This window comes from Camponotus floridanus, unplaced genomic scaffold (assembly GCF_003227725.1).
Source record: "Camponotus floridanus strain SB8 unplaced genomic scaffold, Cflo_v7.5 scaffold2, whole genome shotgun sequence".
Classification (NCBI taxonomy): domain Eukaryota; kingdom Metazoa; phylum Arthropoda; class Insecta; order Hymenoptera; family Formicidae; genus Camponotus; species Camponotus floridanus.
The window spans coordinates 7,433,014-7,446,239 of record NW_020229325.1 but is presented as its reverse complement, the minus strand read 5'-3'; the positions used below and the strand labels follow the sequence as shown (position 1 = coordinate 7,446,239).

At 31.1% G+C, this 13,226-nt stretch overlaps 1 protein-coding gene across 18 annotated transcripts in view; it reads right to left on the bottom strand.

The window, feature by feature from the left end:
* Nucleotides 1-6,384: 6,384 nt before the first annotated feature.
* The window catches only part of LOC105249062 (liprin-alpha-1), a 32,036-nt gene continuing 25,194 nt past the window's right edge, over nt 6,385-13,226 (bottom strand). For 8 of the 18 annotated variants that reach the window (XM_020026857.2, XM_020026848.2, XM_020026846.2 and 5 more), the window contains 11 exons: nt 12,948-13,142; nt 12,744-12,836; nt 12,448-12,608; nt 11,996-12,043; nt 10,243-10,498; nt 9,429-9,574; nt 8,375-8,605; nt 7,970-8,233; nt 7,616-7,772; nt 7,423-7,539; nt 6,385-7,326 (listed from right to left, as the gene is read on the bottom strand). In XM_020026857.2, the coding sequence (XP_019882416.1) occupies nt 7,237-7,326; nt 7,423-7,539; nt 7,616-7,772; nt 7,970-8,233; nt 8,375-8,605; nt 9,429-9,574; nt 10,243-10,498; nt 11,996-12,043; nt 12,448-12,608; nt 12,744-12,836; nt 12,948-13,142 (1,758 nt within the window). In that variant the 3' untranslated portion in view covers nt 6,385-7,236. The remainder of the gene's footprint in view (nt 7,327-7,422; nt 7,540-7,615; nt 7,773-7,969; nt 8,234-8,374; nt 8,606-9,428; nt 9,575-10,242; nt 10,499-11,995; nt 12,044-12,447; nt 12,609-12,743; nt 12,837-12,947; nt 13,143-13,226) is intronic. The other 10 variants (XM_020026845.2, XM_020026853.2, XM_020026854.2 and 7 more) reach the window with 10 other exon arrangements.

Below are 13,226 nucleotides of genomic sequence, written 5' to 3'. Positions count from 1 at the left end.
CTTGTACATTTTTTTTTTAGAAATATTCTATTACAAGTCTTTCATTTGTACATATACACATATATACATATACATACATACACATACATATATATATATATATATATATATATATATGTATATATATAAAATCTTTATGTATTAAACAGCTATACATTTAGGATCATTAACACATATAATGCTTTACATTATTTATTATTAATTTTAATTATTCATTAAAATAAATTTCACCTAGTTTATGTAAATTATTATTTTTTTTTAAATAAATCAGTAGTAAATTATAAAAAAAAACGAGATACTAAATTATTGTTATAAAATTTAGAATAGCTGCATATCTCTCATAGTATTAAATATCTTTCATATCTATTTGTAAAATTTGTATAAAATCCTTATTGTTGATCAAGTAACCCTCAACCTAGTATAGTATTGTATAACCTTTGGTTATCGATACACTTATAGAGGGTGATATAACAAATCTATTAAAAACTATGCACAATGCGTTACTCTGTTCATTAATTTAATACTTGATAAGATGTAGTGCACCTTTTTCTTCCCCTTGTATCATATACATATATATAATACAACTAATTATATACTACTTCATATTTAAGAGATGTTACTTTTTGCGTCTCCAGCGTCTAATTGTTTTTTTTTTTAATTTCGTCTGCTGGCACTATTACCTGTGAGATGCGCACAAGTAACATTATATATATAACATAACAAACGAATACCATTTATTACTGACGGTTTAGGCATTTATATCGAGGGACATTGAATATGAAATGTAAACTTGTACATACAACACATTCGTATAGCTGTTTCCTACTCTGGATAATAAAAAAATGTATTAAAAGAGAGAAAAGTAGAATTATCTATTGTATCTTTTCACAATCAATGTTCCTCATATTTAAATTTTCCTCATTCTATTTGCATTAAAATGAGTTCTATCTATACAATTTTTATTTCTTAATTAGAATTTCAATTATAAATTCACTTGAGACTAACAAATTCTTTCTTTCATACCTTCTTTAGTTGATTTGGGGCAAAACGCTTGTGTCGAAATTAGTACGATCGCTGTGCGACTTGTATTTAATGCCCGATGATTCAATGAAAAATTATATTACACATTTCATTTACACATTAGAAGAGTGTCAATCGCACTGTATAGATTGTGCAAAAAAGTCGATAAATCTATTTAATGTGTATATATACATGTACGTATACATATATATATGCATACACACACACGCACGCACACACACATAAATTTTACACACGCCACACACACATGTATGTATGTGTATATGCATGCATGTATATATATGTATGTATATACCTATATCATATCCATATACATATATGCACGTGCGTAGACGCGCGCATACTTATATACAATTATTAATAGCATATAGCAGCAACGCTCATATATATATATATATATATATATATATATATATATATGTATATATATATATATATATATATATATATATATATATATATCATACAAAAAACACCGAAATAATGTTGGAATCCTTTTTTCAGCTCGATTTTTTCATCAAATAATCGATATCACGATTGATTAATGTTATTTATATGTTTCGCATTATTGTAAATGTTCTTCCATCGAATATATGTATGCGTGTGTGTGTGCGCGTGTGCATACACGCGTATGATTGTGTATCTGTAAAATCATAATTAGGATTTTTTTACAATATTATGTGTTTAAAAGAGGACAAAGATGAATCGATTACATTCGATGTCGAGTTCGAACTTAATCGTGGGAACACATCTATTATTGCTGAAGACAATATATGAATCGATATAAAATTGCAACGAAGAAAACAGACACGTATAAATGAATAATTGAACGTACAAAATGGAATCACGCAAATCAAATTGAAACAGGTCGACGTAGTATAAAAATCTATGTACATGACAAAACGCACAAGACAATGTCATTGTCCGCATTCCTACTACTTCCTATGTATACGATTAATATTAACCGACAATCACCGTCATCGGCGTTATCGAAATTCAATCTAATTTTGAATGAAAAATTTGTCAACGTTAAATAAAAGCGAAATAAAACTGAAATAAATTGGCAAAACTGCAGCGATTTTGAACAAGAAGAAGAGAAGAAACGAGAAAGATTGCTGGAAATGTCATAAAGATAATAAATACCGCAAGATTTCAAAGACTCTCGTTATGCATTTAAACACGGGGACACGAATTATATACCAGTAATTAAAACAATATAAGCGATTAAATTATTCGTTATTAATTATGCCAAAGAAATTGGGCTTTATCGATAACGATGACGGGTGGCGCGACACGGTCCATTTCGATGTGTATCATTTCAATGAAAGTCCATGTAAAAATATTTGATGTCGATTGTAACGTTACACACGTATAATGTACATAGACTTTTGATGACAACAAGACGCAAAATTAAATCGTTTCCAGGAAAAATATACACCCACAAGCGGAATCGTCTACAAATATTTCTGTTGTCTGCGCTTATTCCACTTTTCTATCCGATCAATTGTAAAAGCCAAACTTTGCGGTACTTTTTATATCATTATGTATACATTTATATTTATATCTAGATACATAGAAGGCGTCGCGCGAAGCTAATACATACTAATCCATGACGTGCATATATGCGATTATTTTTTTTTCTTTTGGAAGGTCCTTCTGGAATGTCTATAGACACTATTAACTATCACACATTAAAAGTAATGTTCAGTCACTTTACACTTATGCTGCAGACTCTTCCGAAGGGGAGAGACGGCCATGTTCCGTAAAACGCATTTAACATTTTCATACACATCCATATTTATGCGTAGAAAATAATATATACGCACAACAATTTTCCTATTAATTTCTATCGTTGTAGTAAAGAAAAGTACAGAAATTGGAACGAAAGCTACAAGAAACATACAAGTTCCGCGACAATTCGTACGATATTATCGACACTTTGCGAAAAATGAAGATTTATTGCGTGCAAAAGTAACATCACTCGCGCACATACGCATACACGCACACGCACACGCACACGACGCACATGCACACATTTCCATTGCGTTGAAAATAATTATACTATTGCATAAACGTACTATACAGCAAAGTAAACGAATAAATATGTGCATGTGCCTTTTATTCTTATTTTATCAAATTCCTGTTACACTTGTGCATGAATTATCGAGTCAGTCGCACAATGTATATGTACATCAATTGCAATTTGAAAAGTACGGGACATGCGAAACGATGAATCGACGCTTTATGCGTCTGCGAAAACAAATATCGCCATACTTCGGTATTGAGGTAGCATAAGTTACTTTGGATCAATGCAACGGTATGTCCGATTATTTCTTTTAAAATGTACCTCGATCGATCGATCGATGGGGGTATGATGATGAATATACAGGTATGAGAAGAGAAAAACCACATATATCGATAGAACGCAATATCTCAACATATTACTCTCCGATCAGAAGCGTCGATAAATCGCGTATAATCGACAACAAATCAATGTATATTTACTTTTGTAAAGTCTTTGGTAGAAATTATTTGGTACGTTTACGCCCGTTCGGAAGATCGTGCAGAGCCATGGAGCCTACGATGAATAGAACAGCTTGCGAGAAGAGTATATATGTTCATGGAAAACAAACAATCAACAACAATGATTGCTCAAGTATCAACAACATTAACAACATCAGCATTTATAACTTATCGTCCTTATTGTGATCGTCTCTCTTTCTTTTTCTCCATCTTTCCCGATCAGTTCATTTTTACAATAACCATCAATGTCTCACATCAGTCTTTCGCCGCATCTTCAGCTTTATATGATATTTATATAATTGGCAATAATAATGATTACCATCACGCGTGATCATTGTCTTCAGCAACATCTCATTTCTACATAGTATACTTAATTGTCGCTATGGTCAATTCCCCCCCTCCATGCGATCGTACAGTTTTCTTGCTGCACAATTATATAATACATTTTGCATTATTCTGCTACCGACCGTGTCTTTATTAACAATGAGCTATATACTTATATGTATCTAAAGGAGATAATATATAAAAGTACCTGCGCGCGCGCTCGCGTAAATGAAGCGATTTTTCTTCCGCAATGTTACATTACGCAAAATGTAATGTAATGCGGTAGTAATAATATCCATGATAATGGACACCGCTCGCCGAAAATATTATATAATATCCGATTATTATAATCATTATGCATAAAATTGGTCGGTAGCCCCCCATTTACGAAATGTAATTGAGTCGTCTAATCTTATATAACACATTTACTAACACACATTGTACAACCATTTCCAAATATCTTATAGTATAAAATGTCCATTCTCATAATTCTTTTGGTAAATAGCACATCAATCGCACTTCTCTCTTCATTCGTATATAATTTCATTATATATATATATAATGTGTGTGTGTGTGTGTGTGTGTGTGTGTGTGTGTATGCGCTAACATACATTGCCTGGAGGTATTTCAAATTCATCGAAATAATGGAGAAAAATGAATGATACTCTGGAGCTCTGATTACGTAAAAAGTAATAATTTGTAAATTCTATGTGTACAGAGTTCATGCTTACAGAGCTCAATCTTATAGATACAGAAACATAGGACGCAGTCTCCTTGATATATGGTATTTACAAGATGTCCCATAGTTAATACAAGCGGGAAGGAAATGATTCAACGAAAAAGTAAGCAACAAATTTTCTTATCTTAATATCATTGTAATTTTAAGTAATCCTTTATATATTTTTTTTATTACACAATATAATAGGCAGACTTAATTGGCAATTTTATTTTCGCACAAATGCAATATGTAACTATTTTTGAAAAATTCATTTATATATTTTCTTCGCATTAATCGATTAATCGTTAATTATTCTGTCCATGAGAAAGTATTAAAGTTATTGGAAAAAAATGGTTTCTCTATCTGATATCTCATATGTATATACGTGTGTCAGGATATACTGAAATATAAAAAATATAATGTATCCTGTAAACTATTTGTTTACCAATGTGTGATCTTACATCTTAATATTTTTATGTGATCTTACACCTCTCTCTCCCCCTTAATATTTTTATATGCAAGTTGACTAGGAGAATCGATTTACATAAAATAAATCAAGAATGTGTAAAAAATATCTCTTGTTTTCAATGATACATATATACAGGGTGTTTCAGACCATCCGTACCACCCATTTAAAAACTAGAGAAGTGGTTATTTCAAAAAAGTAATAACATTTTCTTTATAAATGCGCTCTGTCGAATAGTGATATTTTCAACTTCTGGTTCCGGCCGGAAATAGGCGATTCAGACCGGAAGTGCATTTTTTTAAACGGAACCCCCTATTTTTATTATATATTCTTGTAACTTATCTCGAGAGCTTTCTAAAACACTATAATAAATTAGTTCTCCATGAAGTACTTTTCGAGTTATAAGGCTTGAAGTCATTTCTTAATTTTACGTAAACCATAAAATATCTTGTAAAATATTCATTTTTCGATTATCTTACCTTAATACTTTTATGTACAAAATAATGAGAGAAATCAATTGGTGTAAAGAAAACACATAGTTGTTTCTAAGAAAAAATATGTAATTTGCAATTAATAATTCCATATTTTTTCTTAAAAACAACTGTATGTTTTCTTTACAATTGATTCCTCTCATTATTTTGTACATAAAAGTATTAAGGTAAGATAATCAAAAAATGAATATTTTACAAGATATTTTATGGTGTATGTAAATTAAGAAATGACTTCAAGCTTCATAACTGGAAAAGTACTTTGTGGAAAAATAATTTATTATATAATTTATTATATAATTTATTATAGTGTTTTGGAAAGCCCTCGAGATAAGCTACAAGAATATGCAATGAAAAATAGGGAGTTCCGTTTTAAAAAATGTACTTGCGGTCTGAATCGCCTATTTTCGGCTGGAACTAGAAGTTGAAAATATCATCACTCGATAGAGCGCACCCGATTTATAAAGAAAATGTTTTTACTTTTTTGAAATAACCACTTCTCTAGTTTTTAAATGGATGGTCTAAAACACCCTGTATATATGAAAAATATGAAAAATTTGTAATGTTAAAAAAATTTTTCCAACTATTAAATGGACGCTTTTTAAACAGATATCCTTTTCTTCAAATTATTTTTCTACGATTAAAAAAAGTATATATTTAAACATTTTATTGTTGTCAAACAATAAATAAATAATAAGGACACATTCTTGTTTAATTTAAACTAATTTAAGTTACTGAAAGAATCAAGTTTTAATGAAAAAGAATTATAGTAAAACATATTAAGCTTAACTTTTATTATGTTATAAATAAAACCTTATATTTATTGCTTTTATTCAGATGTCTAGCTCTAATCTTAGCAGAATTCATTCATTTAATCTAAATTCGATAAAGAAAAAATAAAACAAAATAAAATTATGTATAAAAAAATTTACTCCAGTTCTTTTTTATGTAATTCACTTTCCTGATTGTATTACACGATATCTTGCAACTTCACATTTCTTCAAAAGCAACGGTATATCCTAGAGACTCTCTACTATATCTTTGTACGCGATATAAAGTTAATTTACGTTGCTTCAAGTATTTACCGAGTGTTATAAGTACACGCTGTCATACGAACGCGGTATATAATATTCGCGACATAACGAATGTATTCTATTACGCGACGTTAATACTGAAAGACTACGGATTATCAATTTTACAAAAAAACCAAGCCAACTCAAGGAGAATTATTGTCATAATTATTTGCAACTGATATTTCGAGTTTTCGAAAGGAGTACTATTATAAAATATCTCTTTAATAATATATAATAACAACGACTGCCTGCTACATTTCGATATCTATATGAAAAATTGTCCGGAATAACTATCTCTTCCTCTTTTCGTCAAGAGGTATGCGACATATATAAATTGATGCACGTGCGACATAAAATGCATTCCTAGTATCGAATGTATTGTGTAAGCTTATCTCTTAACAGTTTTATGTTAAAACACACCTCGGTGTTACCAAAAAAATGTCACATTTGTCACATTTGTCGTATGTGAAGATTATTCCTAATATGATATTTAAAGCTCTTACAACTTTTACAACACATTTGCGCATAGATAGTAGCGATAGCTGGGGTTTTGGACTAGACGTGATGTGGTTGAATATGAGACAGTCGACTTGACGTACTGGATCAGGATTTCAGGCTACTATTCTCATCCAGTCGTCTCTCTGTCGCTACCGTTAATAGATTTGAAAATTCCATTTCTAGTAATTGTCTTGCCTATAAGGACAAAATGGCGCATTTGTTTGAGTTTGTAAAGTAAATGCAATAGTATAGTGCAAGATAAAACTCTGTAAATACATGTCGCGTATTTACCTGCGTATTTTGTGTGGGAATTTGTAAAGTTAACGCAAAACTATTTGCATCGAAACTTTCATCTAGAGCTATAAGTGCACCATGCACACCCGACTCCAAGAGATTATTTCCATATTCCTAAGAAAAAATTGATATAAATTTTCCAAATATGTATGATCAATTGCAACAAAATATCGGAGGATATCCAACCAACCTTCAAACCAATCGACTGTACCCATCTTATAACGCGATCGTTACTCCATACGAGTACATCTATATTGGCACTTTCTGCCACTCGTCTTCTTTCTTCTAATTGTTGTCTATCATAATTTAGTCGTTTTAAACAGGAAATACCATACTGCAAACTTGTTCTGTAATGTATTAATAATAATTGTAATTGACAATAATAATAATTATAAAAGTAATAAGAAATAGTAATGTAGTAATAATGAACAACGATAATAATTAATATTAATACATTAATCGTGTAAACTTATTTCTCTTAGATGATTTGCCTCTTATAATCTATAAGATTGCCTCATTCAACATTAATCTCTCTGCACTTTACCTGTGGAAGCTGTCAACCATTCTCAGTTGACCACGAAGATCTTTCTTTGTAAGATGATCGAGCATTCTAGCATCAACAAGGCACTCCATGAAAGTGGATCGGTATTGAGGCAATCCGAGACTCGGTAACCAAACATTACCTATCCACTCGTGATTCATATCACCAAATGCTAATGTTGTGCGAGAGGTTTTTGGCGCTGACGGACTCGTAAGCGACACCATCTCTTGAATGGCTAATCTCAGCTTTAATCGATGCAAGGGATTGCTGTTGTGTGAAAAAGTACAAATGTATAAAGAATAATTATAATATTATACAACTTTTATAATGTTTACCATAAGAATTCAAAGTAATCTCGAGTTATTGGACGATGCGATTGTTTTTAGGCAAGCGTGAATTTCTTTGTACCTTATGCCAATCTCTCTTTGAATCTCGGTATCGCTAAGAGCACTCATGATAGCACCGCTTTTGACGTTTGCTCGGCAAGCAGCGACATACCACGTCGGCATGCCCACCCACAGCTCCAACCATGCGACTACCGTTGGTCCATTCCATAGGGCAAAGGGCGTTCCTGCTTTCATTGCTTCTGCTAAGAGCTCATGCCGCGAAGAGTCCAACATACTACCAAACATACTCGGACTAAAATAAATATGCCAAGGATTGTAATAATTATAATTATTATATGAATTATCATCGTAAGTCCAATATTATTATACACATATAGTGTAATAAGGTTTTAACAATTTTTTACGCATAATATACTGCGGTATGTGGATGATAACTGCCGTCTATATAATGCAAATCTAAGAAAAAGCATTTTAACAAAAAAAAGTTTAATTTATAATACAATACATATATAACTCTTTGGAGAAAATATTATTTCTCCTTTATATTTGCAATAATTTGAAACTCAGTGGCAATTTAGACAACTGAGGGTAGACACGAAAATATTAACAAGTGTGTTTAACAAGTACTAATTGTTGCTGTAGTTAAAGGTAAAACAAAAGATATATATATATATATATATATATATATATATATATATATATATACACATGAAACCTCGCAAGAATAAAAATCGAGATTCTAACTGAATCTCGTTTCCTCACTTTTGTTACGTTCAAAACCGTAGAAAATATCGTTTCACACGATGGTTATTCACGAGATTCGCGTGTTTTTTCTGTGCCGCTGGAAGAGAGTTTGCGTCCGCAGCTTGCTGTGCGATTGGATCGTTATCTCTTTTCATATTATTTGGGAATGACTTATCATTTGGCTTAACGCATCGAAGGGATACAATGAAATATTCTTTCATGGTTTACTCTTGAGGTTTCCGTGCACAAAAAAATTATTAATTAAATTATAAATTACATTATCATTTTTTTCTAATTTTCTAATTTAATAAATTATATTTGTTAAAAAAATTAAAATATATAGGAGATTTTTATAATTTTGATGTAAATACCTCTTCTTTTTCCTACGATCGAAATCACTTTTGCTTCCAAGTGTACCAGCTACAGATACGCTGTCCCCATAATCAGGATCAGCTGGCGTACTTGCACCTCCCATACCTGGTACATCTCCAGGCATTGGTGTGTCTTTCCCTTTAATCTAATAATAAAAGATATGACGATTATCTCATAGATAATATTTTACAATCACGTTGGAGAATAATCAAACTCATTTCAACATATTTCATTTTTTTTCTATATCATACACAATCGATGTATTGAAGTTTATAAAATTTCACAATAAATCTTCCCATCAAGATACCTGAGATGCATTAATCATTTGTAAAAAAATTTTTTTATTATTTTATATTTATTTTATTGACATTTATACTACGCTCACAATACATTTCATGTGATACGTGTGTTTCTACACTCTGTGTCTCTCTTTCTCTCTCTCTTCTCAATGTATTTATACTTACTTAAAATTTTATATGATGATTGAAAAATTTAGTTATATTAAAATTAACTATAAATGTAAAATTAGCTATATAATACTAACGTATTTATGATTATTCGAAAATTAAATATTGTAATTCTCTTTACATATAAAATCACATCTCTTAAAAGATTAATAATAAAATAGAAAGTGATGAAAATAATCATATAAAACATGTTCTTATCTATCTGTAAAAACATTTTCAAAAAGCGTCTCAGAAATCTTCATAAAAAAACTTCATTTTTTTTACAAATTTTTATATCCTATATATGTAGCCCATAGGATATAGAAATTTGCATATTATTAGGAATTTAAATAGGAAAATTTCTCACCTTTTCCTTCTTACTGAAAAATCTACCAAGACTGCTTTTAATGCCTTTCTTTTTTTGAGCAGCTGCGACCGCAGCTGCCGTAGCGGGACTCATGGTTGATTGCATGTGCAAATGTGACGTCGACAATTGTCCAATAGGCAGTCCGACGCTGGAGAAGTTGTTCTTGTGCAAACTGTCCTGGCTGCTGTGGCGTGAGGACAATGGGGAAGGGGGAGTTCCAGAATTCAGTGCGCCGTTGTTATGCTGCCCATGCCTGCTGCATGGAGCGCTAATCTAATTTCTATTTCTACTCTAATCGATGCTACTACAATCGCGCGAAAATATTCGTTTTTTCTACCCTTTTTTTTACTTTCTTCTCTTCATTTTCTACTCTTTTTTTCACCTCAATATATTTATTGCTATGAATTATTATTTTAACATTATACCTTACGCATAACATATTACTTAGCGCGGTAAAAAATCATCTTTATCAAATTTATTCTTTACTGCTTTTGCATTATAATAAATGAGAAAATGAAAAGAAGACTGTGTTGTATCGCTTATTTTTTAGTTTTATACTATACTTTCTGCACTGCTCAAAGACAGAAACTTACAGATTCGAGTGAATTGTGATGCAATCATATGCAATAGCCATAACGTTATATATACAATATATATGTATATGTATATGTGAACATACACACACACACATATGAGCGTATACAATATATTAAAAATAAAAAAAAATATATCAGTGAATCATCAAATTAATACAATCAATATAAGCATATCTAATAAATCATTATATATATATATATATATATATATATATATATATATATATATACACAAATACATAAACAGAAAGAAGAGAAAAAGAAAATATTCTTTACCTATACTTCTCTCTAATGATATCTTACTTTTACATAATATTCAATAATATTTATGTACTCGTATATCTACAGTAATAAGAACAAATATAGTACCTACTCAGTATTACATATTAGACATACAAATCTGGAAATATTGCCGATTAGCTACTGTAATAATATGAAATTATCATGTAAATCGGTAAAGACAAGTGATTACAAAGATATAATTGTTGCATATTAGAATTAAAAAATTTTGTGCTTTAGACAAGAAGAACGACAATTTCAATATTAATTAAATTATATTACATTTTGCGTCGCTACATATTTTATCCAATATTTAATACATTATATCTTTGTAATCTTTGTTTTTGCTTTTATACACGGAATAATCTTATGCATGAAACGGACCGACACATTGCATACATCAAATCCAATTCTCTCGATTCCGCAAGTAACTTGGTCTGTCGAAGATCGCGATGTTTATCACGATCATGAATTGGGCAGGCTTGAATGTACGATGAACGGGAAAAGGAGCTATCGATCCCTTCTGGGATTTTATATTTATCAGATCTATCGGGCGCTTTATTTGTGCCACTGTGCTCGTGAATCGTTACTGTAAGCATGTAAACGATACATACTATATATGTATATCATCATTTTTAGAATCGCTACATTACTCACTTGAAATCATAGAATTTATATATATATATCTGTATAAATTCTATGATTTCAAGTGAGTAATGTAGCGATTCTAAAAACGATGAACAAATATGTTACCATCAATGTGACTTGCTTTAATTTCAAAGTCGTTCATCTCATGCCCGCAGGAGCTATTCAAATGTGTCGTGCACAGCGGCATATAATAATGCCATTTACATGCAATATTAATATCTTTAATTAACCTGTGCGTGGGGAAACCACTGCTTGGAAATCCACTCTGTCCGGTACGTCTGATAGCATAAACAATGAAAAGTACGAATAATTTAAGAGATGATGTTATAGAGATAAATTCTGGCTAGGCCCATCTTTCCGTAGAAGCAATATAATTAAGAGATAACAGATTAACAATTAAGATTAATAATTAGGGTTTCCCCACATTAGATCAAGATCATGGCGCAATATTTTCTGTACAGTATTGTTATGTACAATATTTTCGCCCATCTCTATAATTGTAAAAATAAAATTAAATGCTGTGACTTTTAAAGATGTAATTGCCAAAAGGAAAAGAGTGCCAGAAATGATATAATTTACATTATAAATATATATAAAAGCATTATGTGAAAGCATATACAATCAACGTAGCGTCAAATTGATTAGAGATTCGAAAATTTTGTAAAATTACAAATATACATACCTTCTAAGTTCTTCTTGACTGTGAGCCAACGCTTGAACCACTCGTTCCAATCTCAGTGACCTAGCTGTTAGAGGAGAAGCTGCATCGCTACCACCACTTCCCGCACCGCCGGTACCATCTCTTTCGCTAACCGAGTGTAATTCTTCCCCTGACAATTGTAACTGTCACAGAAAATAGATATTATTCTGTAGATATTAAATAAATAATAAACATGATATAAGCAATGATGAATCTTTTACACTCTTTTACACTCTTCTCTAGATTAATAATAATAAAACTGAAACTTGTTGACAAACCTGGCTAGCAGGAAGAGATTCTGACAATTGGCCCGGACTAGCTAAAGAAGCGGCATATTGATGTAAATGCGCTGGAGACATTGACGCGGGTGCCTACATGAAGGAGAAAGTACATAGTATTATGAACAATGTAATCAGAATTTGCTTAAATTATAATTAAACTATATAATTATTGTATAAGTATTGTAAAATTAGCAATATTACGTGATTACTAACGGTGTGGTACTTGTGCAAATAATCTCTATTAGGGCTATGATGTGATTTTGGAGTGGATCGACCACTCAATGGCGGTGATGCTCGTTCGAGGCTCCGTCCTCTCGCTAATAGATTCATATGCTCAAGGCTGCCGACGCGAGATTCTAATTCTTCTGCACGCGCTTCCGTACTCTGCTTTTCTTCCTATAAAATTAAACTAATTTCGAAATGCGTACAAAATCATAGAATAAATAAAAAATATAAAACAAAATAAAGTAGATAATTTAT